The sequence below is a fragment of the Alligator mississippiensis genome, chromosome 6, assembly GCF_030867095.1.
Source record: "Alligator mississippiensis isolate rAllMis1 chromosome 6, rAllMis1, whole genome shotgun sequence".
In the NCBI taxonomy this organism is placed as follows: Eukaryota; Metazoa; Chordata; order Crocodylia; family Alligatoridae; genus Alligator; species Alligator mississippiensis.
The window spans coordinates 32,369,941-32,394,722 of NC_081829.1; the positions used below are offsets into that span (position 1 = coordinate 32,369,941).

The 24,782-nt window shown below is 44.0% G+C and overlaps 1 protein-coding gene across 1 annotated transcript; it reads right to left on the bottom strand.

Moving 5' to 3' along the window:
• Window positions 1-1,457: 1,457 nt before the first annotated feature.
• LOC106739371 (differentially expressed in FDCP 6 homolog) lies at window positions 1,458-2,159 on the bottom strand. The gene has a single exon (XM_014601388.2). It carries the CDS (start codon window positions 2,157-2,159, stop codon window positions 1,458-1,460), a length of 702 nt encoding a protein of 233 aa, XP_014456874.2.
• Between the last annotated feature and the right edge of the window lie 22,623 nt (window positions 2,160-24,782).

Below are 24,782 nucleotides of genomic sequence, written 5' to 3' on the forward strand. Positions count from 1 at the left end.
AAATCTTTCTTGCCAATCCGTGAGCCTTCCCCAAAGCTCCCACTGTTTCCTCAATGTGTTCTGGGCATACTCCTCTCCCCAAAACTCTATCTTCCCTCGGCTGGTGGGTCTTCCTTTAGGTCCTTTATAGATCTTCACATAGGCTACTCCACCAATTTTTGTGTCCACAAACTTCCTTAAAGTCCACCACTGGACTTGCCCTGAGAGGTTACTAACAAACACATGGCCTCCTTCCTCCCTTTTGATCTTTTCCCGACCAGATTACCTTCAGTGTTGAGGGTCCCTCTGCTTCCTTAGGTTGGCCTGCAGCCCGTATCCGGTCCGGTCTCGGCTGTTGTGCAGGGCTGGATCTCTCGTTCTGAGGATGGAGCTTGAGATGTCCTTCTCCTGCCTCCTTAAGTTCCTTGGGGTTTTGGCCCCTTCTTTCCATCTCAGACCCCTGCACCCTTTCCTTACTCAGAGCTTCTGCCAACCTCTCCCCTTTGGAAGCTCTCTCTGTTCTATTACATACCAGAGCCTTTGCCATTTTTGGACTCTGGCCTTTCTGTCTTAGCTGTCCTTCCTTTTGAGAGTGGCCAGGGCAGCTTAGGTCACCGTTTTCATTTCTCCCACTGACTTTCTCACTGGCTTGCACAGCTATCGTATCTCCCTTGTCCACTTTCATCTGTTGCATCTCTTTTGGTGATGTCAGTACCCCAGCATCATACCTGCTGGAGAGTTTTTCTAATTTTTCTCTCAAGCCATTCAATTCCCCTGCATACTGGCTTGCCCAGTGACTCCACTCTTGCTCGAGGTACTTGATATCTGTGGGGATACTCTCTTCCCCTATTCTTGCCACATCTGTCTCGGGAGGTCCCTCCGTCATTGTACACTCTTCTTGTTTCTCTATTCCCCTCTCCTTCTTGGAGCTTCCTAGCCCAGCATTCTTGTGGATTTCTGAGTCTACCTGGCCCTTTAGATATATGGTCTGTGCCATCTCCACCCATTTCTCAGTCTCTAATAAAATTCCTGTCAAGTTTACCAGCCCTCGCACCTGCTCCTGGTACTCCATGCTGGCCCTGGATGCATATTCCTCCAACTGCAGACTTATTGCAGTCAGTTTCTCTCCTTCTACCTGAGCAACCTGTGCCATTTGTTGCTTGAAGTCTGCTTGTAATGTCATCTCCCTGGCTGTGCTTTCTTCTAAAAGGGTCCTCAGGGACTGCATCTCTTTCCCCAGGTGGTCATTTTCTTTTTCCACCTTTTGCCACTGAGCCCGCAACTCTACACACTCCTTTGTTCTGGCTCTCACTTCTGTCTCAAGGGACTGCTTCTGCTCTTCTAATGCCTCATGACTAGCCATATATTCTCTCACTTTCTCTATTTCTTTTGTTATCGCTCTCCCTGTCTTTTCTGCCTGGGCGTAGCTCTCTATTAGCCTCTCGCAGTTCTTCGACCTGGTATTCCGCCTGTAAGCATCATTCTTGCCCGTCCTCCAGGTCCTCCTGCACAGCTTCCCCGAACTCCTCAGCTTGAGCCTTTGGTCCCTCTTCCGTTTGGGTTGCCGTACTTGTTACCTCTGGACCCTCCAACTCCCCAGAGTCTTGGCCTTTCGTAGCCATCTGACTACTTGCTGCCTGTAATGTTTTATTTTCTACCTCTAAGGTCCAAATCTGCTGCCTTAGGGTCAGCCTTTGCAGCTGCGACTGCTTCCTTTTGGCATTGGTCGCTGCCTCTCTGGCTGAGCTGGCCTCTAGGTGGGTTTCAAGGGACTGTACCTGTTCTTCCAGGTGTCCTTTTTCCATCTCCACTCTTTTCAATTGGGACTGTGCCTCCTCGTATCTTGCCCTCCATTCTGCCATTTCCTTCTGCATCTCTTGCAGTTTCTCTTCCCTCCGTCTGCTCTTTTTGGTCTCTTCCGCCATGAGCCGATCTAGTACTCGAGTCTTTTCTGCCTCTGCTGCAATCAGGCACTTTATCTCCTTATACGCGCCTTCTTTCTTCCCGGGTTGTGCTCGCAGCTCTAAAGCAGCCACTTTTGCTTCGGCTTGCTCCTTCTTTGACCTCATCATTTCTAACTCCAGCTGTAGACGGACAGCTTTTTCCTCTGCCTCGTCCACTCGCAACTGCCAGGTGAAGGCTTTTTGCCACCTGCCTCCTACAGTTGCTATTTCTGCCATGATTCTACCTTTTTGTTTTTTTTCCTAGACCTGACCCAATGTCTTCTCTTCTATAATTTCGACTGACAGCCTTGTCTCTGATCTAGGCTTATCCTCTCAAGCCCCAATCTCACTGCCTCGCCCTTCTTTATATTTGTCTAGCCCTAAGGTTCATTCCTCTTCTCAGGGGACACAGGTTCCTTCCCCATGCATGGCCTTACGTTCCCAGCCAATGCACCAGTGTGTCACGGGTGGGGTCCTCCAGGAGGGCCGTGATCTCCTTAAGGCCCCTTCCCCTGTGCCAAGCCAGTCCAAGGGCACCCTCCGATTCTCGCCCACCACATCTTTAATGTTTGTATAAGTTTGGGAGGCTACCTTATGCCCTCTTGAACATGGTAAGTTGGGACCTCTGTCCCTGTGGTTTCCCGGACTCTCCGTGGGTCTCACTGTACAATGGGTGCTCCCCAGGCACCCTAGTCTTATGGGCTATGCGTGGCTCCAACCACCCCTTATACCACACCCCAAGCCTCGCAGCTGGACTAGACCTTGTTTGGTCTCTTGGTCTACTGCCACACCCTTCTCTCCAGGCTTTCTGTACTGCCACCCTCTCTCCAGGCCTTCTCTGTACTGCCGCCCCCTCCTGGGGCTCTCTATACCCACTCTGGGCCTTCTCAGTACTGCCGCCCTCTCTCCGGGGCCTTCTTAAGTACTGCCACCCCCTCTTAGGGCTCTCCATGCCCACTCTGGGCCTTCCCAAGAATACTGCCCCTCTCTTGGGGCTCTCTCTGTAATGCCGCCCCTCTCCTGGGGCTCTCGGTGCCCACTCTGGGCCTTCTCTGTAACGCCGCCCCTCCCCTGGGGACTTCTCTGTAACACCACCCCTCCCCTGGGGACTTCTGTGCCCACTCTGGGACTTCTCGGTCAAGCCACCTATCTCCAGGGCTCACCGCATTACTACCCTGTCTCCGCAGCTCACCACGCCCACACTGGGGCTTCTCAGTAGTACCCCCTCTCTGGGGTTCGCCACGCCCACACTGGGGCCTCTTAACCACCCCTCCTGGGGCTGGGGCCCATGCACCCCATATGCCGCACCCTTACTGGCGCTAGGGTCCCCACACCACTGTGGGTTCCCTATGAGGCCTCCTCCAATCCCTAATAGCCTCACCAAAACCACCGGTATAACAACAAAGCAAAAACACAAGCCCCTAGGCTATAACATAACTTAAAGCCGCCTGGCTAAAACCATGTTGCTCAGACATTTTAGAGCTGCCTTCCTTACTCTGCTTGAGGAGTACCTGCAGTTCTCACATCTTAACTACAGGAGCTCCTGCCCCTCTGGCTGCTGGCAGGGAACTGCTAGCCTGGCCTCTGCCCCTGGGCTTTATGAGGGCCAGGCCCTGCCCCTTCCGGTCAGCTGACCTCCTGGTTGCCCTGGGCAACCCACAGCTGTGCTCCTTATTCCCTTCCAGGGCTCTTTCCCTGGTAGTTTCTCCTCTCTAGGAGCAGGGCACCTCAGTGCTCTGCGACACAGCCGATCAGCTAAAATCATAAGGAATACTGCTTTGGCTCCTAACACCTAATTAGCAATACACTGCCACGTGGCACCTCTTACATGCAATAGCAGCTCCACTATCGAAGAATTGTATTGGAGCTACCAGGTCATTAGAAGCTTTTACTGCTAATAATAGTAAATTAGTGCAGACAAAATGCTAGCAGAAGCAAGACCTCCTCACATTGTTTCTCTTCTAAAAGCAAATGAAGATCAGTGTTCCTAAGTGAGGGGCAAGACAAGGCTCTCACTGGGATTGTAGAGAGGCAGCAGCAGGACGCCAGACTACCAAGCATAGACCCTGAGATGGTGCAGAGGCACTTGGAGGAACTGGATGCATTTAAGTCAGCAGGCCCGGATGAGCTCCATCCGAGGGTACTGAAGGCACTGGCTGACATCATTGCACAGCCACTGGCGGGAATATTTGAACACTCATGGCGCATGGGTCCCGGAGGACTGGAAAAGGGCCAATGTGGTCCCCATTTTCAAGAAGGGGAGGAAGGAGGACCCAGGCAACTATAGGCCAGTCAGTCTCACCTCCATCCTAGGCAAAGTCTTTGAAAAAATTATCAAGGCTCACATTTGCGAGAGCCCAACAGGAAAAATTATGCTGAGGGGAAACCAGCATGGGTTCGTAGCAGGTAGATCATGCCTGACTAATCTAGTCTCTTTTTATGACCAGGTTACAAAACACCTGGACGCAGGAGTAGGGGTTGACATTGTTTACTTAGACTTCAGGAAGGCCTTCGATACGTTATCTCACCCCATCCTGGTGAATAAGTTAAGAGACTATGACTTGGATGACTACACAGTCCAGTGGGTGGAAAATTGGCTAGATGGTCATACCCAGAGAGTTGTAGTGGATGGGTTGGTATCGACCTGGAAGGGTGTGGACAGTGGGGTCCCACAGGGCTCGGTCCTTGGACCAATACTCTTCAATGTCTTCATGAGCAACTTGGACGAGGGAGTGAAGTGTACTCTGTCCAAGTTTGCGGATGACAAAACTGTGAGGACAAGTGGACACACCAGAGGGCAGGGAACAACTACAGGCAGACCTGGACAGGTTGGACATATGGGCAGAAAACAACAGAATGCAATTCAACAAGGAGAAATGCAAAGTGCTGCACCTAGGGAGGAAAAATGTCCAGCATACCTACTGCCTAGGAAATGACCTGCTTGGAGGCACAGAAGTGGAAAGGGATCTTGGAGTCCTAGTGGACTCCAAGATGAACATGAGTTGCAAGTGTGACGAAGCCATCAGAAAAGCTAATGGTACTTTATCGTGCATCAGCAGATGCATGACGAACAGAACCAAGGAGGTGACACTTCCCCTCTATTGGGCGCCGGTCAGACCGCAGTTGGAATACTGCGTCCAATTTTGGTCACCGCACTTGAAGAGGGATGTGGATAAAACCCGTAGCATCCTTACAGGCTCGGCAGTGCTATGTTGGCTAGCACTATGGAAGAAAGAGACTTGGGGGTCATCATTGACCACAAAATGAACATGAGCCTGCAATGCGATGCTGCGGCTAGTAAAGCAACCAAAACGCTGGCTTGCATCCATAGATGCTTCTCAAGCAAGTCCTGGGACGTCATTCTCCCCTTGTACTCGGCCTTGGTGAGGCCGCAGCTGGAGTACTGCATCCAGTTTTGGGCTCCACAATTCAAAAAGGATGTGGAGAAGCTTGAAAGAGTCCAGAGAAGAGCCACGCGCATGATCAGAGGTCAGGGAAGCAGATCCTATGATGACAGGCTGAGAGCCATGGGGCTTCTTAGCCTGGAAAAGCGTAGGCTCAGGGGTGATCTGATGGCCACCTGTAAGTTTATCAGGGGTGACCACCAGTATCTGGGGGAACGTTTGTTCACCAGAGCGCCCCAAGGGATGACGACTAGGTCGAATGGTCATAAACTACTACAAGACCGTTTCAGGATGAACATAAGGAAGAATTTCTTTACTGTCCAAGCCCCCAAGATCTGGAACAGCCTGCCACCGGAGGTGGTTCAAGCGCCTACATTGAACACCTTCAAGAGCAAACTGGTTGCTTATCTTGCTGGGATCCTATGACCCCAGCTGACTTCCTGCCCTTTGGGCAGGGGGCTGGACTCGATGATCTTCCAAGGTCCCTTCCAGCCCTAATGTCTATGAAATCTATGAAATAATCTGGAGAGGGTCCAGAGAAGGGCCACTCGTATGGTTCAGGGCTTGCAGGCCAAGCCCTATGAGGAGAGACTAGGGCACCTGGACCTCTTCAGCCTCCGCAAGGGAAGGTTGGGAGGCGACCTTGCGGCTGCCTATAAGTTCATCATGGGGGCACAGAAGGGAATTGGTGAGGCTTTACTCACCAAGACACCCCTGGGGGTTACAAGAAATAATGGCCATAAGCTAGCAGAGAGCAGATTTAGACTGGACAGTAGGAAGAACTTCTTCACAGTTAGAGTGGCCAAAGTCTGGAATGGGCTCCCAAGGGAGGTGGTGCTCTCCCCTACCCTGGGGGTCTTCAAGAGGAGGCTAGATAGGCTTCTAGCTAGGGTCATCTAAACCCAGCACTCTTTCCTGCCTATGCAGGGGGTCGGACTCAATAATCTATTGAGGTCCCTTCTGACCCTAACATCTATGAATCTATGAATCAGCCCATGAGAGGCGTAACAGGGACATTCTGTGGCCTGGGCACCAGCAGCAGCCCAACTACTTGTGGTGGGGGTGGCTGGTCACCAGCTACAGGGGGCAGCCAGCACCTGTGGTGACTTCTGTATTTGCACCTTCTCCCCAGTTGCCTCTTCTTACTTATGCTATTGGAGCCTCAGCCCATCAGACCTTCATTTCCCATGGTAAGTAAACTCAGCAAAGGAAAAGGGATGTAAATTATGATTAATAATAATCATGTTTATTACAGTACTGCTAATGGGCCTTATTGTTGTAGATATCCTACAGTCATGGAGGAGCACATGGTCCCTGTCCCAAATCACTTACAGTCCAAATGAGTAAGATGGACCCTGAGTAAGAGAAAGGGAAATAATCCCAAGGCAGAGTGAACAATGTTGTAGTGTCAAATACTATGAGTCCCAGGTTTAGTGTTTTGTGCCTTTAGTTAGTTTGGCATGTATAAAAGGACAAAGGAGTAAGAGGGGTAGATAAAGTGAAGCCCAGGTTACAGTAAAATTTCCTTATAATTACCAAATTTGCTAGATGGCCAAGCACAGAACATCTTAGCTAATGTCATAGGTTTTGTTCACATTTAAAATGGAGGACAGAATACCAGGTACATAGTATTCTGTATAATGACAGACGCATGTAATCAGGGATCTACGGAATTTGGTCCAACATGTTATGTTTAATATCCTTCTTTGTATTGACTTCTTGGTTACAGATTTGTAGGTCAGGTAGATCATGGTAATTTTCATTTTGGTTATTTATGTTACCAGAATTATGCATATATTTAGGTTTTAGGACAGTTCCTTAGAAGTGGATCCATTTTTCTGTTAGAGTTTCCTTGAGTTATCTGTTCCTTTCCTGTTTTTATGAGATTTCTATGGCAGTTCTGTTGAATGAAGTTGTTTGATTTAGACAAGTTTGAAACTTTCAGATTCATCCATAACAGCATGTCTCACCACTAGCTAATATCACTGCTAACTCTGGGTATGTGTTAGAAATGGAAGTCATACATATTCTTTTAATTGATTTCACTTGCACTTTAATATATTTGAGTTTTGAGATCTCTCTAGCATACAGGATGCTACAATGAGACCAAATTCTATTTTCTTCTGCTATTTCTTTACATAGTGATTTCACTTAGCAAGTACAATGTTTCTGCACAATAATTACTAATTATATGTTTCTACTTGCTGCAAATTATGGGCCTATTTGGCATATTAAGTCTAAAAATAATTACAGCATAGTATGTAAATCCCATATGCTGAAAATATGCAGGAAGAGCCATGTTATTTACTTAAGAGTCAAATCCAGTGACCTGGGCCACTGAAGTAGAGTGAAATGTCCCCAAAGAGGAGGAAAGGATGGGAGAACTCTGTTTGTTTTGTGAGGGGTTTCTCCTTCCAAGACAGGTGAGGGGTGAGAGAGTAGTACCACGAGAGGAAGTAAACTAGTGGAATTGTGACTATAAAACTGTACCTGCAGAGTTTTCTTTTGCATGCAGGGAGTAACATCATTTTCCTTTGCATCTGGAGCAGGAAAGAGTCTATTCTCCTTCTAATACCTGCCCAGTGCCTACCTGTCTGCTTGGTTGTTTCCTGTAAAGAGAACTTGTTCTTTGCAAGTGACATTGCATATAATCCAGTTGTCTTCTGTTAAAAGCATATTGCAGTAATTATGTACTCTGTCGTATGACAAGCAAAAATCACTACAAGATTTGGTTGCACAGGCCTGTGAAACAACTAAGTGCCAACTGTATGTAAATATTCATCAGTGGCGCAGTTCACTTTTGATCTTTGCTTAAAAGAGGATCTGAGTTAAATTATTAATAGATATCAACAGTAAGATAATGTTTAACTTACTCATACAGGAGGTACTAAGGCTGAAATGATACAGCAAAGCACTAGTTTAAATCATCTCATTGTAGTTCTTTCTTGCTCTTTCACACATACACAGTAGTCACAGTAGGTTCTATTAAGCCCCAGTCCTTTTGTACATTGCTAAAGCTCAAGTAACATTCTTCCTCCCTTCTTTCCTTCATAAATTCTTAAATTCCTGCAATATTATTTTAAAAATTCCAATACAAAATCTAAATTTTTTTAGCAAAAACTAAAGAGCAATTGTTTCCTGTTTTTCAGAAGTCTAGAATGTGGGGCAGGAAGAAACGCATCAGTAATGAAGACTGTTTGGTTGCTAGAGCTGGAGGAGGAAGTTAATTATGAATGAAAGCTCCTAAGATCTGTTCATGACTCAGTTACCGATTTACTTTGTGACTCTGGACAATCACTCAGCCTCTCTGGATTAGTCATTGTACCTCAGTTTGCTATTCTGTAATATATAACAATACGACTTATCAAGGATGTAATTTGAAAGGTTTAAGTACACAGTTTTTGTCCCATGTTTTGTGAGCTCAGGATGAGAGGAACTACCTTCATGTAGTGTTTTACTACTTTATCAAATGATCAAATCTAATTATCAAAGCTGGGTTTGAGCTAAAACCTTGAATCTGAATATGGCAAGACTTTAGGAGATTAAAATCCTGAACTTGAGGCTGGAATGATGTCAAATTTTGGCACTACTTACTGCTTCCTTTTGAGAAATCCTCAGGATGTGTTCTGTAGTGATAAAAGAGAATTCAGAGGGACTTCCTAATTTGGAAGAGTTGGGAGTTGGGAGATAGTCCCTCAGTTAGGTAGTAGCTGTTAGTTAGTTAGGGCCTTGTTAAAACTTACTCTGTAAGCCAAACAATGTTAATCAGTTTAGTGTCGTTCAGCTTAGCGGAGCACTTAGTTGCATCTTAAGGCAAAAAACCATCTCTGACTGTCCTTCATCTGCAGAGCTGTTACTTGCCACTAGAGGCTTGGTGATAATGGGCAGGGCTAGGAGCTAAGGGCAGGACTGGCTCACTGCTTCTACCGGGCAGAGAGCACCACAGCCCTGGAGTGACCAGTGGCTGCAGTGTCTCCTGTTGCCACCCAGGCTTGCTCACTGTTTGAACTCTGAGAAGCCTGATCCTTTTTTCTCTGAATCCTGCCCTCCCATGTCACCCCACCTATGTTTATTGAACCTGTTGATCACTATAGGGTCCAACATGAAGATTACTGTAAGGTCTTATCCTAAGAAGAGTTTTCTTCTAACATTGTTCCATTTTGGTGACAGCATTCTCCCTCTTGTCAAAGAGGCTATTGGGATATTTTGACAAAACTAAGAGCTTCTCCTTTTATCTGTACAAAGACAAGGCTATGTATGAATTTCTGCCTCATGGTTTTTTATTTTAATTCATACAAAATGTTTATAAGTCAAGAGCAGAATACTGAATTTTGAATTTATCAAAATTATGATTTTTTTTTTATTTCCTTCCATTTTGGAACAAAAATTATTCAGCTATTGTGGAGTTTCCTGTGAAATAGCAAATCTTGTTCTGGTAGAGATCTGCTAGAGATGCCTCAAACTACAGAGGAGGAAGGAAATTGAATAGGCACATGCTGTCATTTAGGTTAAGGAAAGAGTGATTGGTCTTAATGGTCAGAATAATGTATATGGATGGATGGGTAAGTCAACCTTATACCTCAAAGTAATATAGGATCTGGTATATCACCATTTTTTTTCCAAACCAGTCCCACAGTTTCCTCTTTTCAATTCCATCTGAACTGCAACTTCTGAAGTTTGCTGATTGTCACTTTAAATTACCCTTTTAACTCAGGCTCAAATCCATTATTAACAATATTTTAAAAATATGCTTAGTCTAGGTAATTTAAATAACTTCAGCAAAGAGCGAATATTTATGAAAGAGTTTGATACTCATGCAAAATGTTGGTTATAACACTTAAATCTGCTCTTAATTTAAGCAACATGATTTTTAATTAATCAGTGAATAAGAATGCTATGCTTGAGTTGCTTTCCAGGAGGGGTGGTTAGGCTGAATTGAAATCACATGTGACAATAAGTTGCTAAAATGAATTAATGAACTCTTACTTCACGGTGCTGATTTTTAGAATGTTATCTAGTTACTATAGAATACCCCAGAAGAGATACTTTCAAAAGGGATATGGTAGCACATGGGTTACAAATAAGACATGGGTTGCACAATATCCTTTTTTGACTGATTGTGATTGGTCCCCAAAATCTGATTTGTTGTTACTTTGGAAACAGCCATTACCCCTATGTCGCGGCGCACCTCGCTGCCCCGCTCCTAGAGAGGGGAAAGCTGCTGGGGAAAAGCCCCAGCAGCCATAATGTGTACAGCTGTGGGTTGCCTGCCAGCAGCCAGGGAGGCAGGAGCTCCAGGAGTGAGGATGCGGAGAGGAGCCTAGCAGCAAGTACCGCTGATATGGAGCAATGTTGTTGGAGTCATAGGGCTTTGAGTTTAGTTATAGCCAGGCGGCTTGAGTTTGCATTTGTGTATTTTACACCAGAGGCTTGGGTGAGGCTGTAGGGGTTGGAGGAGGCCTCATAGGGACCCCATAGGGGCGGGGTCCCCTAGCGCCAGTGAAGGCGCAGCTTGCGCTCCAGTGGAGGCGCAATTGAGTGCAACCAGTGGGTTGCGGGCGGGGAACTGAGACCCGGGTTGTGTGCGGGGTGCATAGACCCCAGCCCCAGAGAGGGGCATTTTGAGAAGGCCCAGCGTGAGCACAATGAGCCCCAGGAGGGGGCACTGCTAGGAAGCCCGAGCGTGGGCGTGGTGAGCCCCAGGAAGGGGGGAGCGCATTGTGGAGAAGCCCAGTGTGGGCACAACAGGTCCCAGAGAGAGGGACGATTTTATTAAGGAGCCCAGCGTGGGCACAGTGAGCCCCAAAGAGGGGGCGGCACTACTAGGAAGCCCAAGGCAGGCACAAGGAGCCCGAGAGGGGCAATATGTGAGGAGCCCGAGAGGGGCAATATATGAGAGGCCCAACGGGGCAATATATGAGAGGCCCAAAAGGGGCCAGATTGAGAAGCCCAGGACGGGCGTAGCAAGCCCGGTAATCGGCTAGCGCTGCAGGGAAAAACCCAGGACAGGGGCAGGGTGCTGCGGTGGACCCAGACAGAAAGGGTTAGCAGCACAGCGCCCCAAGAGAAGGACAGGGTGCTGCGGTGGTCCCCAAGGAAAGGGGATAGCAGCACAGTGTCCTGCAAGAGGGGAAGCAGCGCGGTGGGCCTGAAAGACCGGAGGCTCGAGGTAAGAGTCCCAAAGTGGACAAGGGTCCCTGAGTGGGACAACACTTTTAGAAGAGGCCCCAGAGAAGAGGGGCAGTGTTAGAGAAGGCCCCAGAGAAGGGGAGCAGCATTTTAGGAAGCCCAAGGAGGGCATGGCGAGCCCCGTAGAGGGGAGTGCCTTGTGAGAGAAGACCCCAGAGAGGGAGCAGACTATATAGAGAAGGACACACCAACGTCAGGTACATCAGCGAGGCTTGGGGTGTGGTATTAGGGGTGGTAGGAGCCATGCGTAGCCCACAAGGCTAGGGTGCTTGAGTAGCACCCATCGTACGGGGAGACCTACGAGGGGTCCAGGAGTTTACGTGCCCAAGGAGACGCAAGGCAGCCTCCCTATTACATTTTCCTTAAGAGCAAAGAGGTGGCGGGCGAGTATGGAGGGTGCCCTTGGGCCGAATTAGCGCGGAGAGAGGGCCTTGAGGAGATCACGGCCCTCCTGAAGGACCCCGCTGTGACACTCTAACATTTATGGGGTGTCTCATTCCTATTTTGAAAATTAAATCCTAACCATTTTAGTTGTTTTTGCTTCTTGAAGCTTAAGTGGCTTCTAATTAATGCACTGCTGTATTTTAAGCCCCTTATCACACACATGCTCATGCCCTTTGCTTCCCAAATTAAGACCCCAATTGTGCACATATAAGATTAACTAGAATGCATTGTTAGTAATTTCATTGAAATCAAAAGGAATATTTAGAGTATGCAAAACTAAGTTTGTTCATTAATCTATTCAGATTTGAGACCTGCATAAATACAACTTGACCAGAAATAGGTTTTCCCCCCTGTATATCATTTCCAAATTCCTTCCTTTTATCCTTTTAATCACACACAGACTTGAACCATATTTTAATAGATTTCTGAAATATTTAATATTTCAGCAGTGGTGTTTTGTCAGTATTTGAAGGAGAGAGAATGTTCATTCAGATTCATTTGAGGGTGTGGCTGATACATAGCCTCCAAGATGAAGAATAACTATTCATATTCTGCTCACAAATGAATGGGATTCTTAGCAGGTGGTAGTTCTCAGCTATAAAACATCTGTAGAAGTAAGTTAGTTATTTTGGATCTATTTTTTGCCTAGAACAGTACTTAGTCCCACTTGGTTCAGCAGAGTAGGTATCACTTGTGTAAAAGGAATGCTTTTATAATTTACCATGGATTCATGTTAAACTATTAGCTATGGATGGAGAGAGTTCCAGAAATTGGAGTTTCTTCATTTAGCTCAGTGGAGTTTAGATCAAATCTGTTAATATGATATACTTTCCTATTACTATCAGATCAAAACTTCATTGCTTCATCTAGCTGAAATACACATAGACCAAAGAACTGCACTCTTTGTTGGTTATGTAGCCAGTATGACTGACAAGGACTTCAGTACCACAGCAGTTGGGTCTCTATGGCTAGGGGCAGACATTCAAGAAGCCTGAGCCTGAATTTATTTAATTTGTGAAGGTTAGTCTAACCGGCATAGATTGAACCGAATTGCAAGTGAATAGACATTCACTTTTGACTCCAGAAGTGCAGTCACATGCCTACAGGGGCTCAGGCCAGAAGCCCTCTGGTGCAGGGAAACTAATCTCGGGTGAAGGGGGGACAGGTTGGGGGGGTGGTACAGCTAGGCTCAGGCAGACCTGAGTATGACTGGGAAGGAGTTAAAACCCTGACCCTGGCCTACAGAGACTCCCGCCTAGGTCTGCCTGGAGAGGGAGTTGGGAAGCAACCCCTGTCAGGGGTCCCCAGCTCTCCCACCTCCACTCACTTGCTGGCTGGAGGAAGGAGTGGGAACAGGGCCAAAGTTGGTAGCCTGAGGGGAAGCGGGGATTTAATCCCCCCATTGCAGGGGGGAGCAGGGCAGGCACCAACAGGCTCCACTGATGCACCCAGGGCCACAACAGCCAGATGCCAGTAGCCTGAGGGAAGGAGGGGGATTTAATTCCCCCATTGCAGGCAGCAGTGGTGCAGGCACTGACACAGCACCTTAGGCCAGTCCCTCTGAGGAGCAGCCAGCTGGCCATGGGGAGGGGGAAGGGAAGGGAAGGGAAGGGAAGGGAAGGGAAGGGAAGGGAAGGGAAGGGGGGATATGACCTGGCTGCAGGGAGGCAGAAACTGGTCTGTGTCAGGCTGCCCCTCCCTCTCCCACTGGCATCAGTGAAGCGAACTATAACAGTGAGTGCAGGTTAAGCACCCGTCACCTCTGCCTGCTTAAGGTGGTGTGAGGCACTTGGGACACCACAAGCCAGTTGCTGCCAAGGCCCCTGGACTGCAGGGCTAAGCCAGACTGAGCTGCAGCACTCCATTGCTTACCCCCACCAAGGCTTCACCCATTCCCTCCCCAGTAGTTTGCTCTGCCACTGCCAGGAGAGGAATGGGGTGGGGAGCCACACTGCAGCTGCAACCCACCTGCTACTGCAGTTCCCAAGCAGGGCTGAAGGTGGGAGGCAGTGGTGCTGACCCCCCACTCTCCGGGACTGCCCCAGCCCGGCTGTGGTACAGCAGCTGGAGGTAGTGGTGAGTCAGGGTATAACTAGCCCCATTTCCCCCCCCCCCCCCCTGCATCCAGGTCACATCCTTCCCCCCCTCCGCCTCCTCCTCATGGCTGGCTGGCTGGTCCTCAGAGGGACTCAGCCCAAGGTGCCGTGTCAGTGCCCGTGCTACTGCTGCCTGCAATAGGGGGATTAACCACCCCCCCTTCCCTCAGGCTACTGGTGTCTGGCTGCTGTGGCCCTGGGTGCATGAGCAAAGTCTGTCAGTGCCCATGCTGCTCCCCCGTGCAATGGGGGGATTAAACCCCTCATGCCCTTGGGCTACAGGGTCTGGCCCTGCCCCTGCTCCTGCTGTTGGAACAGCGAGGGGGTAGGCAGTTGGGGACACCTGGTAAGGGCTGCTACCCCCTTGCCAGGTAGACCCAGCAGAACTCCAGAGCAGGGTTTCCCATCCAAAACTTTTCTCAGCCAGTCGGAGCGCCCAAGTTAGGTAGGAGAAGGGCGAGGCCAGTCCTACTTGGCTGGAACAGACAGCCCAGCCCAGGGCTGCAGAGCATGCTGGGATGCTGGAGGACTCTGATTTAACTTAAACCAGGAAGGGGTCTGGAACAGAAGTTGCATAAACTGGTTCGACCCAAATCAATCTGATACTACATTCAATCAGGCTTATCTTATATGTGTTTTGGCCATTTTGAAACTAATTTATGTGAACTGAACTTATGTTCTGTTACAAATTTAAACCATTTTGTTTAAGATTACTTAAACCAGCTTATGTGTAACTTCTGTCCCTAGCCTATATGTTTACTCATTCCATCTAGAATCCTGTTGGTTTCGGTGAAAACTGGAAAACCAACAAAACCTTCATTTCTATCAAGTTCTGACCAAAGTGAGGAAAAGAGAGGGGAGAGGCAGGGGCACAAAGGAGTGGTCCCCTGGAGGTAGGAAGAAGTTTGTGAAATGGGCCTGGTCACTGTCTAACCCAGAGATTCCCAGTCACCATGCTTTATAATCCTTTCAAGAATGCTGCAGGATGCCACACAATGTTAGCACTGTTAGGTATGCAAACATGATTCATGGGAAAGAAACCCAGTTAGGAATCCACAGTGCTAGAAAGTGTCTGACCTCCTGTGCGTTTTTGAGTCGTCTGCAATAGGTGAATTGCTCTACTGTTTTTCCATAGTCAAAAAATGAGTGAAAACTAAGAGCTGGCATTTTACAAAGGATGCTTTGAGTCTAAACAGGGGTGCCTTGAGTCTAAAAAGGTTGAAAACCACTGGAATAATCCCTGCATCCATTCCCCTGCTATGGGTCTCTCTGAGGTCACTGCCTGACCCCTGTATCCTGGGTGACCGAATGATGGTGTCAATAGCAGTCAGGCTCTTCTTGTTTTCTGTAAGATTTAGCTGAAATAAGATTTTGATCACGTTGAAAAGCATAAGCATTAAAACAAAACAAGATTTGGGTGGAGTTCTATCCTTTTAAAGTAAGACTGGCAAAAGGATGGTACTTGCAGTATTGAAGGTCTGTAGATCTAAGGTAGAGTCCATTCTATGGTGCGGAGCAGAACTATGGAGAGCTGATCCCATGGTTTGTTCAAAAATAGGAGAAAATCTCATAAATTTTTAAGGTAGCTTTTATCTCTTCCAAATTCTATGATGTGGGGCCTCATGTGATCTGAAACAGGGCTCCTTAACATGAGCACTTCAGCTCAATTAAGAACTCTAACTTACTGGATAAAAATTAGAGCCTGTAGTCCTCTCGGATACCTAAGGAGTGTATTTTAGGAGACTTTTCCTTTCCAAATAATGGATATATTTGTTGGGTAAATGGTTTAGTAAATGATTTGATGGTTAAATAACAAGTATATTCTCCTCCACATAAGTAACATGGGAAATGTGCAAATAGTCATTGACCCATTATTACCCCTATATTTAAAGCAAGATATAAAGTTAAGAATTAAAGGTACCAGCATGCAGACAGATATTCAGGCAGAGAGATCATCTTGAATTACTTCTTTTTTGTGATGAATAAAGCAGTGTTGGCCTAGAAACCTATCTACCTGAAGTACAAAACTACAAACAATGGGAGGCTATTACTACTCTCTGATTTCATTCAAACACAATGTACAGTGATTATAGGCAGGTGGTATCTGACCCCATATACAAGTGGCATATATTCTTATGGGACTTGTGGTTTTGCTCATTCTTTGAAGAAATAGGAGAGAAATGGATCCCTTCATTGATGGAAAAAATTAAATACTGGGCTAATGAGGGAAAAACAATTTGGTTCCTCTGTAATAAATCCCAGAGTATCCTAGGTGTATTTGTGTTACGTGCAGTAAGAATAAGGGGCAAAAAAAAAATTACCCTGTTCGTATGTTTTTATTGTACTATTGTATATTGTTTCATTTGATCTATTTGTGTGTGTTATATACATACACACACACACATTATATGTTATTTATTATACATTATATAATATTCTGTTTTAATTTTGTTTAAACCAGTAGAATGTATGATCTTGTTTGTATTAACAGCCTTTTATTAACAGCCACCAAGTATATTATTTTATTATTGTACATAATGTTATTGTTAATTTTACTGTATTGTTTCAGAAAAGTCTGTAAATAAACTATTACAATTAAGAATAATATTAGCAAGATTTTGCCCATTGGTGGCTGGAGCATTACCTGAGATTTTGGAATTGATTAGGTAGTGATTTGCAAAGTTATTGTATGTTATACAAATAGAGAAATGCCAACAAACTGTACGGAAGGCTTTGCTTCACTTGTTTACAACTGTTCTGGAATGGGACAAGCAAGAGTTCTGGAAGATCAGTGTAGTATACTAGGAACAGACATTGGGATCTTTATTTTAACACTAAGAACTTTGTGCCCTGCACTTCTATAGCTTTCACTAAACCTGTGCTTCCATGTTTAATTCACGTTGTACTACTGAGTTCCTACCTAGTTTGTCAGCCGTTTGGATCATCTGTCAGTCTTACCTATATGGAAAAATACAGTTGTGTTCAACATGACCCCATTTCCTCCATTCCAGTACTGCAGGGGATGGCCTGATTATCATCAAGTTTTTGTCTCTTACAGGCTACAGTCATCCTGATTTTAAGTTAATGTCTACTTATAATACAGAAGTCTGTAATTTATGCAGCTCTGCTGACCTAACATGACCTAGCTGCAGTAAGAAGAGTTTTTAATGGCCAGTGGGACTTTCAGGATTATGTTCCTAGCTGCACTGGTATGTAAAAGAAAGTCCTTTCGTGATTTTTCATTGTCCTGCAGCTGATTACATTTTGGACTGCAATAAGTGTCTCTTGGGGTGAGTAATGTCAATTATACACCCCAGACATACAATAAAGAATTGGTTTTCAGGTAGTCATAATACTTTTTTTAATCAAGCTTTTGTGTAAAGATCTCCAGAAAGATGAAAGGTCTGAGTCTTACTGATGGCATTGCTTGCATAAAATGAGAGATCTGGTGATGTAAAGCTAACATTGAAAAATCATGTTTAGCATTGAGCCCCTGGGTTTTCATTGAGGTATACTGAACACAGAGTTGAACCCCGTGAAGCTTTGTTTTGATACCTACACAATTTTCAATTTATAGGGATATGTGTTCACCAATTGGAAAGTGAGGGCCAGGATGTCTTATGAGTCTGATACTTTACATCATTAATCTGTGTTTAATAAAAGCAGGTCTGATGTTGTGTTTATTGATGGCTAGATATGTCTCTTTTTCTCTCTAGTGGTAAAAGTCAGTGATATCACATTCATTATAATAGGCTTTTCTGAATGTTTTTCACAGAATAGGGCATCTTTGTGAAGTGTTATAGAGCTGATAGGCAATTTTTTTTTCTCTGCTTTTAAAGTTTTGATTTTAAAAATATCAATAGAAACTAGCATAAATTGGTGCAACCACACTGAAGTCAATGAAAATAGCTAATCTAAGTTATTTTAATTTTTTTTTTCAATTGCATGCAGTTATTGATGGTCAGTGTGCCACACCCCACACTGGATGCAGGCTGTGTAAATCTTTAAGGCACACACTTCCCCATCTTGGAGTGCCCTTCTGCCCCAAACTCCTCTCTGCTGCCTGCTTCTTGACCATTGAGAACCTGCTGAGATTTGCCAAAGACCAATTTCTTGGCTTATGGCACCTTAGCCTCACCAGTTTCACCTAGACCTTACCAATTCTTAGCAGAGGAGATATGGCCAGCTAGAAAGATGACACCCTTGTCTGGTTATGTGTTCAGAAAAAATGGATCTTCTTTTCTGTAGAATGGGTCAGCCTATATGGTCAAATACTCTGGAATCATAAGCATCACTGGTAACAAGTTGGTAAAAAGATAACCAAAAGGATTTATTAGGAAAATGAGAACCAAGATAAGAAATCAGTAACCATATGTTGAGATACAGATACAGGTATGAGAATAAATAAACAAAAAAATAGCCCTGCACCTTAAATCCAAGGATGCAGTCCCTAGCCACCTTCAACAGGTTAAAATGCAGATCCTGCCTCTGACCTTTCTGTCAGACCTCTCTTGTCAGCTTCTTTACTTATCATCGGGACTGAGGGACCACAGCCTCCTTGTGTCCTGTAAGACTGATGGCTCAAGTACAACTTACTATCTGACAATTCACGTACCTCGCCTAATGGATTTTCTTTTCTTTTCTTTTTTTTTTGGGGGGGGAGGGGCACACTTTGTTTATTATTTCCTGCTCTCCCCTCCCCCGCAAGGTATATGTTTGCCATAGAAAAAATCTTTCCTGATCTAATTAAGAACAGGAGCATACATGCATCCTTTCAGACCTGGAGATTCACTTATTCAATATACTGTCTCTCTCCTAATTTCCCCTCAGTGGGAAATGTCTTTCCTGTTTCTAGGTGCTAGGGTTTTTCCTTTTAAAATGTAAATTAGTCATCATTTGGAAGGGTCTCTCTATGAAGAAACATGCTCATGTAAGAGACTGATTACTGCTTTTTCATCCTTTCCTTAGATGCCAAAGAAACTCATTGTTTATCGTTTGAAAGTCATTATCATGCTACGCAATCCTGGCCTTATAATAACACACAAAAATACAGTTTATATCAAATACCACGATTCATATAAACATAATAATGTCAAGGTAAAATATAGCTTGATGTTACCTATACATAGAGACTACACGTACTATATTAGTAAAATAAACTAATGAAACCATTCAAGACTTCCCACAAACCCCTAATTCATGACATTCAGTTTCCAAACTTAACAGGTAGGGACAGAAATTACATACAAACTGGTGGTATAAGTGATCAGAAACCAATTCAAGTCTGTACCACAACAGAAGTTCAGTGCATATAAACCACTTTCAAAATGGCCAAAACTGGTTTAAGATAAACCTGGATGGATGTAGTGTCAGACTTAACTGATTTAAGTTAAATCCATCTATTGAACTTCTGTCCTAGATCCCCTCCATATTCAAGTTAACTCACAGTCCCTCAGCATCCCAGGATGTTTTGCACCTCCCCCACATGTGCCCCCTTAGAGGGTGTATAGCCTAGCCTTGACCAAAGCTGTCTCTTCCTTCAGAGCAGGAGGTATGCTCTAGCAGTACCCCTCGCCCTCCCTGGCTTCTGCCCTGCTGCATGTGGCAGCATTTTCAGAATCAAAAGTGAATGTCTGTTTACTTGCTTATTGGTCCAATCTATGCAGTTTAGACTAATCTGAGAAGATTGAATCTACTCAGCCTTGGGCTTTTTGACTGTCTGCGCTTAGCCAACATGCCATAAATATAAAAATGCATCCATGCAACATTAAGGCTGAACAGGTAAAATAAACAAACCAGGAGAGTAGAAAGCAAAGTCCTTCCAATAATGTTACCATGACTTCATTGAAAATCATGTATGTCACATGGTACAAATATAAACCAGAGCATATTAAGTGATATAGATAGCCAGAAAACAGGAATAGTGAACAGTCAGGGCTGTCCTTGTTGTGGGGGTGCAAATTGGGGCAACTTCCCCAGGCCTTGTGCTTTGGGGGAGCCCGCAGAGTTGGGCTGAGTGGCGTGGCGACTCTGCACTGCCTCTGGCTTCCTGTCTGGCTGCTTGGCATCCCTCCCCCCTGCCACCGTATCTGCCACTGGCTTCCTCGCATCCAGGGATGGGGCCCTGCACAGGCTGATTTGCCCCAGGCCTTGCACCCTGCTTGGGTCGTCTCTGTGAACAATACTTTTCTACAATATGGCCAGATTAATATTGCTCTTGAAATCTTCTGATTTAGAGAATATATTAAATCTGCCTTAATAAAATCTTTCTGTTAATAAATGTTATAGATGTTTTAATAAATGGTTGATCAATTGTTGTCTATTATCATAGTTATAAGACACCTATTAACCTGTTAAACTCTCTGTCTTAGAAACATTTATAAAATAGTCTACTAATGTGCCTATAATCATCTATATCACGGCCTGTTCACATAGGAATTTCCCCAGTAGCAGTTCTAACCTCCTACCTCTAGAGATGTTCTACTGGCCATGTTCAAAACCTTGCAAGTACTTTATTTCTTTTTTAGAAGAAACAAAGGGATATCCCTTGCTAACTCCCGTTAATTCACCTATACTCAAAACTGGTTAAAGACATTTTACTAAACTTCAAAACTGGGTAGAACACAAGGTTGAACATTTATGCTCAAAAGATGGATACTTTGGGAAATTAGGAAAATTTTGAAAATGGTGGAGTTTTCATTGAACTTTACCCTTGAGTAGTCATTGTCAATCAAGGTGCCACTAAATTTTCTTAAGGGTGCCATGCAATATTGGCACTGTTGTGAAAACATCTGAACATGATTCACAAAATAAACACAGAGATTTCAAATAAGAATCCATATTTTCAAAAGACATTCTGACCTGGTTGTGGTGTTTCTGCGTTCTTTACTTCAAAGCTCCAAAGAAATTAGAGAAGTTACTGATTTTTTCTGAAAGGTGTTTTAGCAGGTTTGCTAATAAAATGAATGTTTACCTTAGCAAGGAACAAATAAACCGGCTTGTTTTTATGCAGTTAGAACACCTACCATAGGCAGCAGCTGTCATTGCTCCTGAAGTATATTTTTCAGTATTTGTTATTTTCAACTAAGCAAAGACTGCATGAAATCCTTTCCCCCACTTTGTTAATCTCCTATTCTCTCATGATTTTCCTCCCACAGACCCACCTACAAATTGAAGTTGGGTATTAAAAAGAAAAATGACAGCTCTAAAAGTAAGCATATGAAAGAAATAAAAACAAAAGCAAATAGTGTTCTAGTAACATTCTCTTTAGAACAGATGTCTTTTATATCTTCCATTCCCTCTCTCCTAAATAAACCAACACAATGTTCAAATCAAGTATCCATACCTATTTCCAGCACTAAAGGCTTTCAGAGGCTTGACTTATAGAGAGAATTACTTATAACACCCTGTTAAGCAACCTTTCAAAAAGCAGAACTGGGAGGTTTGAGATATAGTATGAGCTCTTTCATCCATCTGATGGCAAATCCATTCCAAGAAAATAAGTATGTACTCAATAATTAATCCAAAGCAGACCCATCTAACCTTCACAACCAAATGTCCACCACAAAGAAGGGCCACAGTAGAAGACTAGCCTTCAACTGAGCGTCCCCAGCTTTTTTAGGATTTACAGAAGTCTAAATCCAGCCTTTCAAGTTGGATCTGCCACTGGAAGAAGGCTAGGGTGTTAACTGGCTTCCAGCTGAGTAGCCTTTTGGACCATGAGTCGTGAAGCCCTTTAATACAACTATTGACTTTCATGTCACTTAAGCATATGTTGTAAAGGAATGGAAATAATTGAATGTTTGCTGAATCAGGCCTCAGTATTAAATGGATTTGATGCACTGCTCTGTGCATTTCCTTTCACCACATCTAATGAAGTTAACTCAAGCTTATAAAAGCTTATGCGATACATCTCTGATTGAGTTAGTTTATAAGGTGCAAATCTACTCTGCCGTTGGCCTGACTTCAGACTAACATGGCTAGGTACCTCCTTCTGCATTAATGGAGTGGTCATCTCCTGTGTTTTTAGTTTTCAGTTTTACCATTCATAACTTGACATGGGTTTTTCTGGTTTAAATGGATAGAGCACATCCTCTTTCCAGCTGTCTGTTTGTGTCTATTTAACCAGTATGAGGCATAATGCACAAAGCAGACTGCTGCTTAGTTTTCTCCTCCATACACTTTGTTCAGGCTGCTTGCATCACTGAGTTACTTTTGTATATATCGATTCTTGGAAGAGAGTATTGACTGCTTGTTTCAATACTGCCCAGCACAGCTGGATGTTGCAATTTAACTCTCTTAAGGCAGAAATGGGCAAACTCCCACTGAGACAGCAATCTATTGATTAACATCATATACTCACAGCCTTTAATGTCATTTTGTACCTAGACTCCTACAGTATTAGCCAGTGTCTGGTTCAGAAAACACAGGGATATAAATCCAATTCTACTTTTACCTCCTCCCAGGAGAAAAAGATTCAGAGAGCTAACAAAATCCACCTGAAGTATAAATCTGCAACTATAGCTTAGAAACACAGTACCAGACAACATTTTTGTGTAGGTTGTTGAACCATCTTCTACAGGTTGTTGTTTCATGTAATCCATCACTGTGCAAATAGCTGACTACAGGATAATGTATTCTGCTTTCTACGCCTGAATAATATCTGAGTACTCTGTGGTAAATAGGGAATTTCTATCCAATTTCTTTTACACTTGGACAACAGAGTAAATGCTGTTCCATTAGGAATGGAATGACCTTCTGTTGCTTTTAGTACAAGGATGGTACAAGAAGGTTTAGTTGTTACAATTTGGTCTGCTACAATTTACTGTCATTTTGGAGTGTACTTCATTAGACAAAAAGAGCCCACGTTAAGAAGAATTCCTACATTCCTAAGTTCTATAGTAAATTGTAGGGTCTCTGTAGGCTGAGGGGTTCAAATAAAAACAGAAGCCTTCCACTTTTTGGTCACTGGTTTGAATTCCTTCCACATAGACAGGACAAATTGGAACATTATTAATACGCATATGGCACTGATACAATGCACTGGTTAGACTTTATCTGGCTTACAATATACAATTCTGGTCATCCAGGTTTTAGGGAGATAATTTAAAGCTGGAATAGATTCAGAGAAGGGCAATTAGGCTGAAGAAGGGAATGGATAGTCCATTTAAGGATATGAGACCTGTTTAACCTAGCAAAATGGGCTGAGACGAGATACAGTAATTGTGTTTGGCAAATATTTTGGGGAGGAAAACACCGGGATAGAGAAGCTAGTTTTTTAAGCTAGTGGGCAATGTTGGAACAAGAGTAGATGGGTCTGAACTGGTCATTTAAAATTGTTAAAAGAGAAGTTAGGTTCTGCAATGGCCTCCCAGAAACCTGACTTGTTTTATAATGGAGCTTGATACAATTTATGAAAGGAACTGTATGACTGGATTGTCTGCAATAGCAGGAGACTGATGATTTCTTCTAGCCATATGTTATGTCCTGTGTTCCTGTGGTCTAATAGATAGGCCTAAGGAGACCAGCTTTTGATTACTGGTTTTGCTATTGACCTGTTATGTGATCCTGGATAAGTCAAAGCATATCTCTTGGTTTCAAGAGTTTCACATTTGTTTCCTCTGTGTAGTGCTGAGTAGAATGGGGCCCCAATCTCAGTTGGGCCATCTATTCCCCCCATCAGACAAACAAATGATATTCCAAAACTATTTTAAAGATTTTTTTTTTTTTTTTACTTTATGCATTTTATAATTTTTCACTAAACAATCTACCAGAACTTAGTATTGAGTCTTTTAGGACAGAAAATATTTTTTGAGCCTGGCAGCAGCAGTGGTTGAGTTATGATCCAAGGAAATCTATACATAGATATGTTCAAGTATCTAGGTAATCTCTTTAGGATACAGCAACTCAAAGGGGCAGCATCAAGTTCTTTTTTCAGGTGCTACCTGGACTGCCTTCCTGATTCCTTACATTCTCTTCTGTTTTCAACAATATGGTAAATATTTAAAATATGCTCTTTGAATTACCACATTCCCCAACCTAATGCACTTTCTTGTATTCCTAAAACGAAAAGGAAAAAATTAATATTTTCACCTGATTTGCAGATTCTTCTAATGCTACGTATCTTTGTGAAACTCAATAGATACTCATAACTATTGCTTGGTTTTTTGCTTCCTTGCTTACATTTTGACCTCTGGATCAGACTTACTTAACAGTTTTTGCATCAAAGTGAAATGTATGCAACTTCAGTGGCTTTAATACTTTAGGGCTGTAGATTCGTCTTTGAAATCTCATCTGCATTTATCTTGTAAATTATAATTATGTGTAGGTTTTTGCATACCTAACACTGCTAATACTGTAGGCACTTCATGGCACCCTTAAAAGCATCTTAGGACACTCCAGGGTGCTGTGGCACCCTGGTTAAGAAACATGGACTTATACAATAGCTTCTTGTTTGACCATCTTGTAAACATGTAAAATTCCTGAAAGTTTCTTAGAACTTCACAGGGTAAAATGTTCTTTTTTGAAAGATGCAAGGAGTCTCATATTTAAGTAAAATGGTTATAACATTTACATACTTAATACTGAGTATTTCCTGTACCTTGGAAGCCATCTCTCGCAAAAGGCTGACATCGACAAAGAAATCCAGGATCGTCTCAAATGTACAAGTGCAGCTTTGATTGCCTGAAGAAATGGGTGTTCAAAGATGGTGACATCAGATCTGAAAT

Coding starts and splice junctions, on each gene's coding strand:
- LOC106739371 (XM_014601388.2), bottom strand. CDS start 2,159: ATGGCAGAAATAGCAACTGTAGGAGGCAGGTGGCAAAAAGCCTTCACC.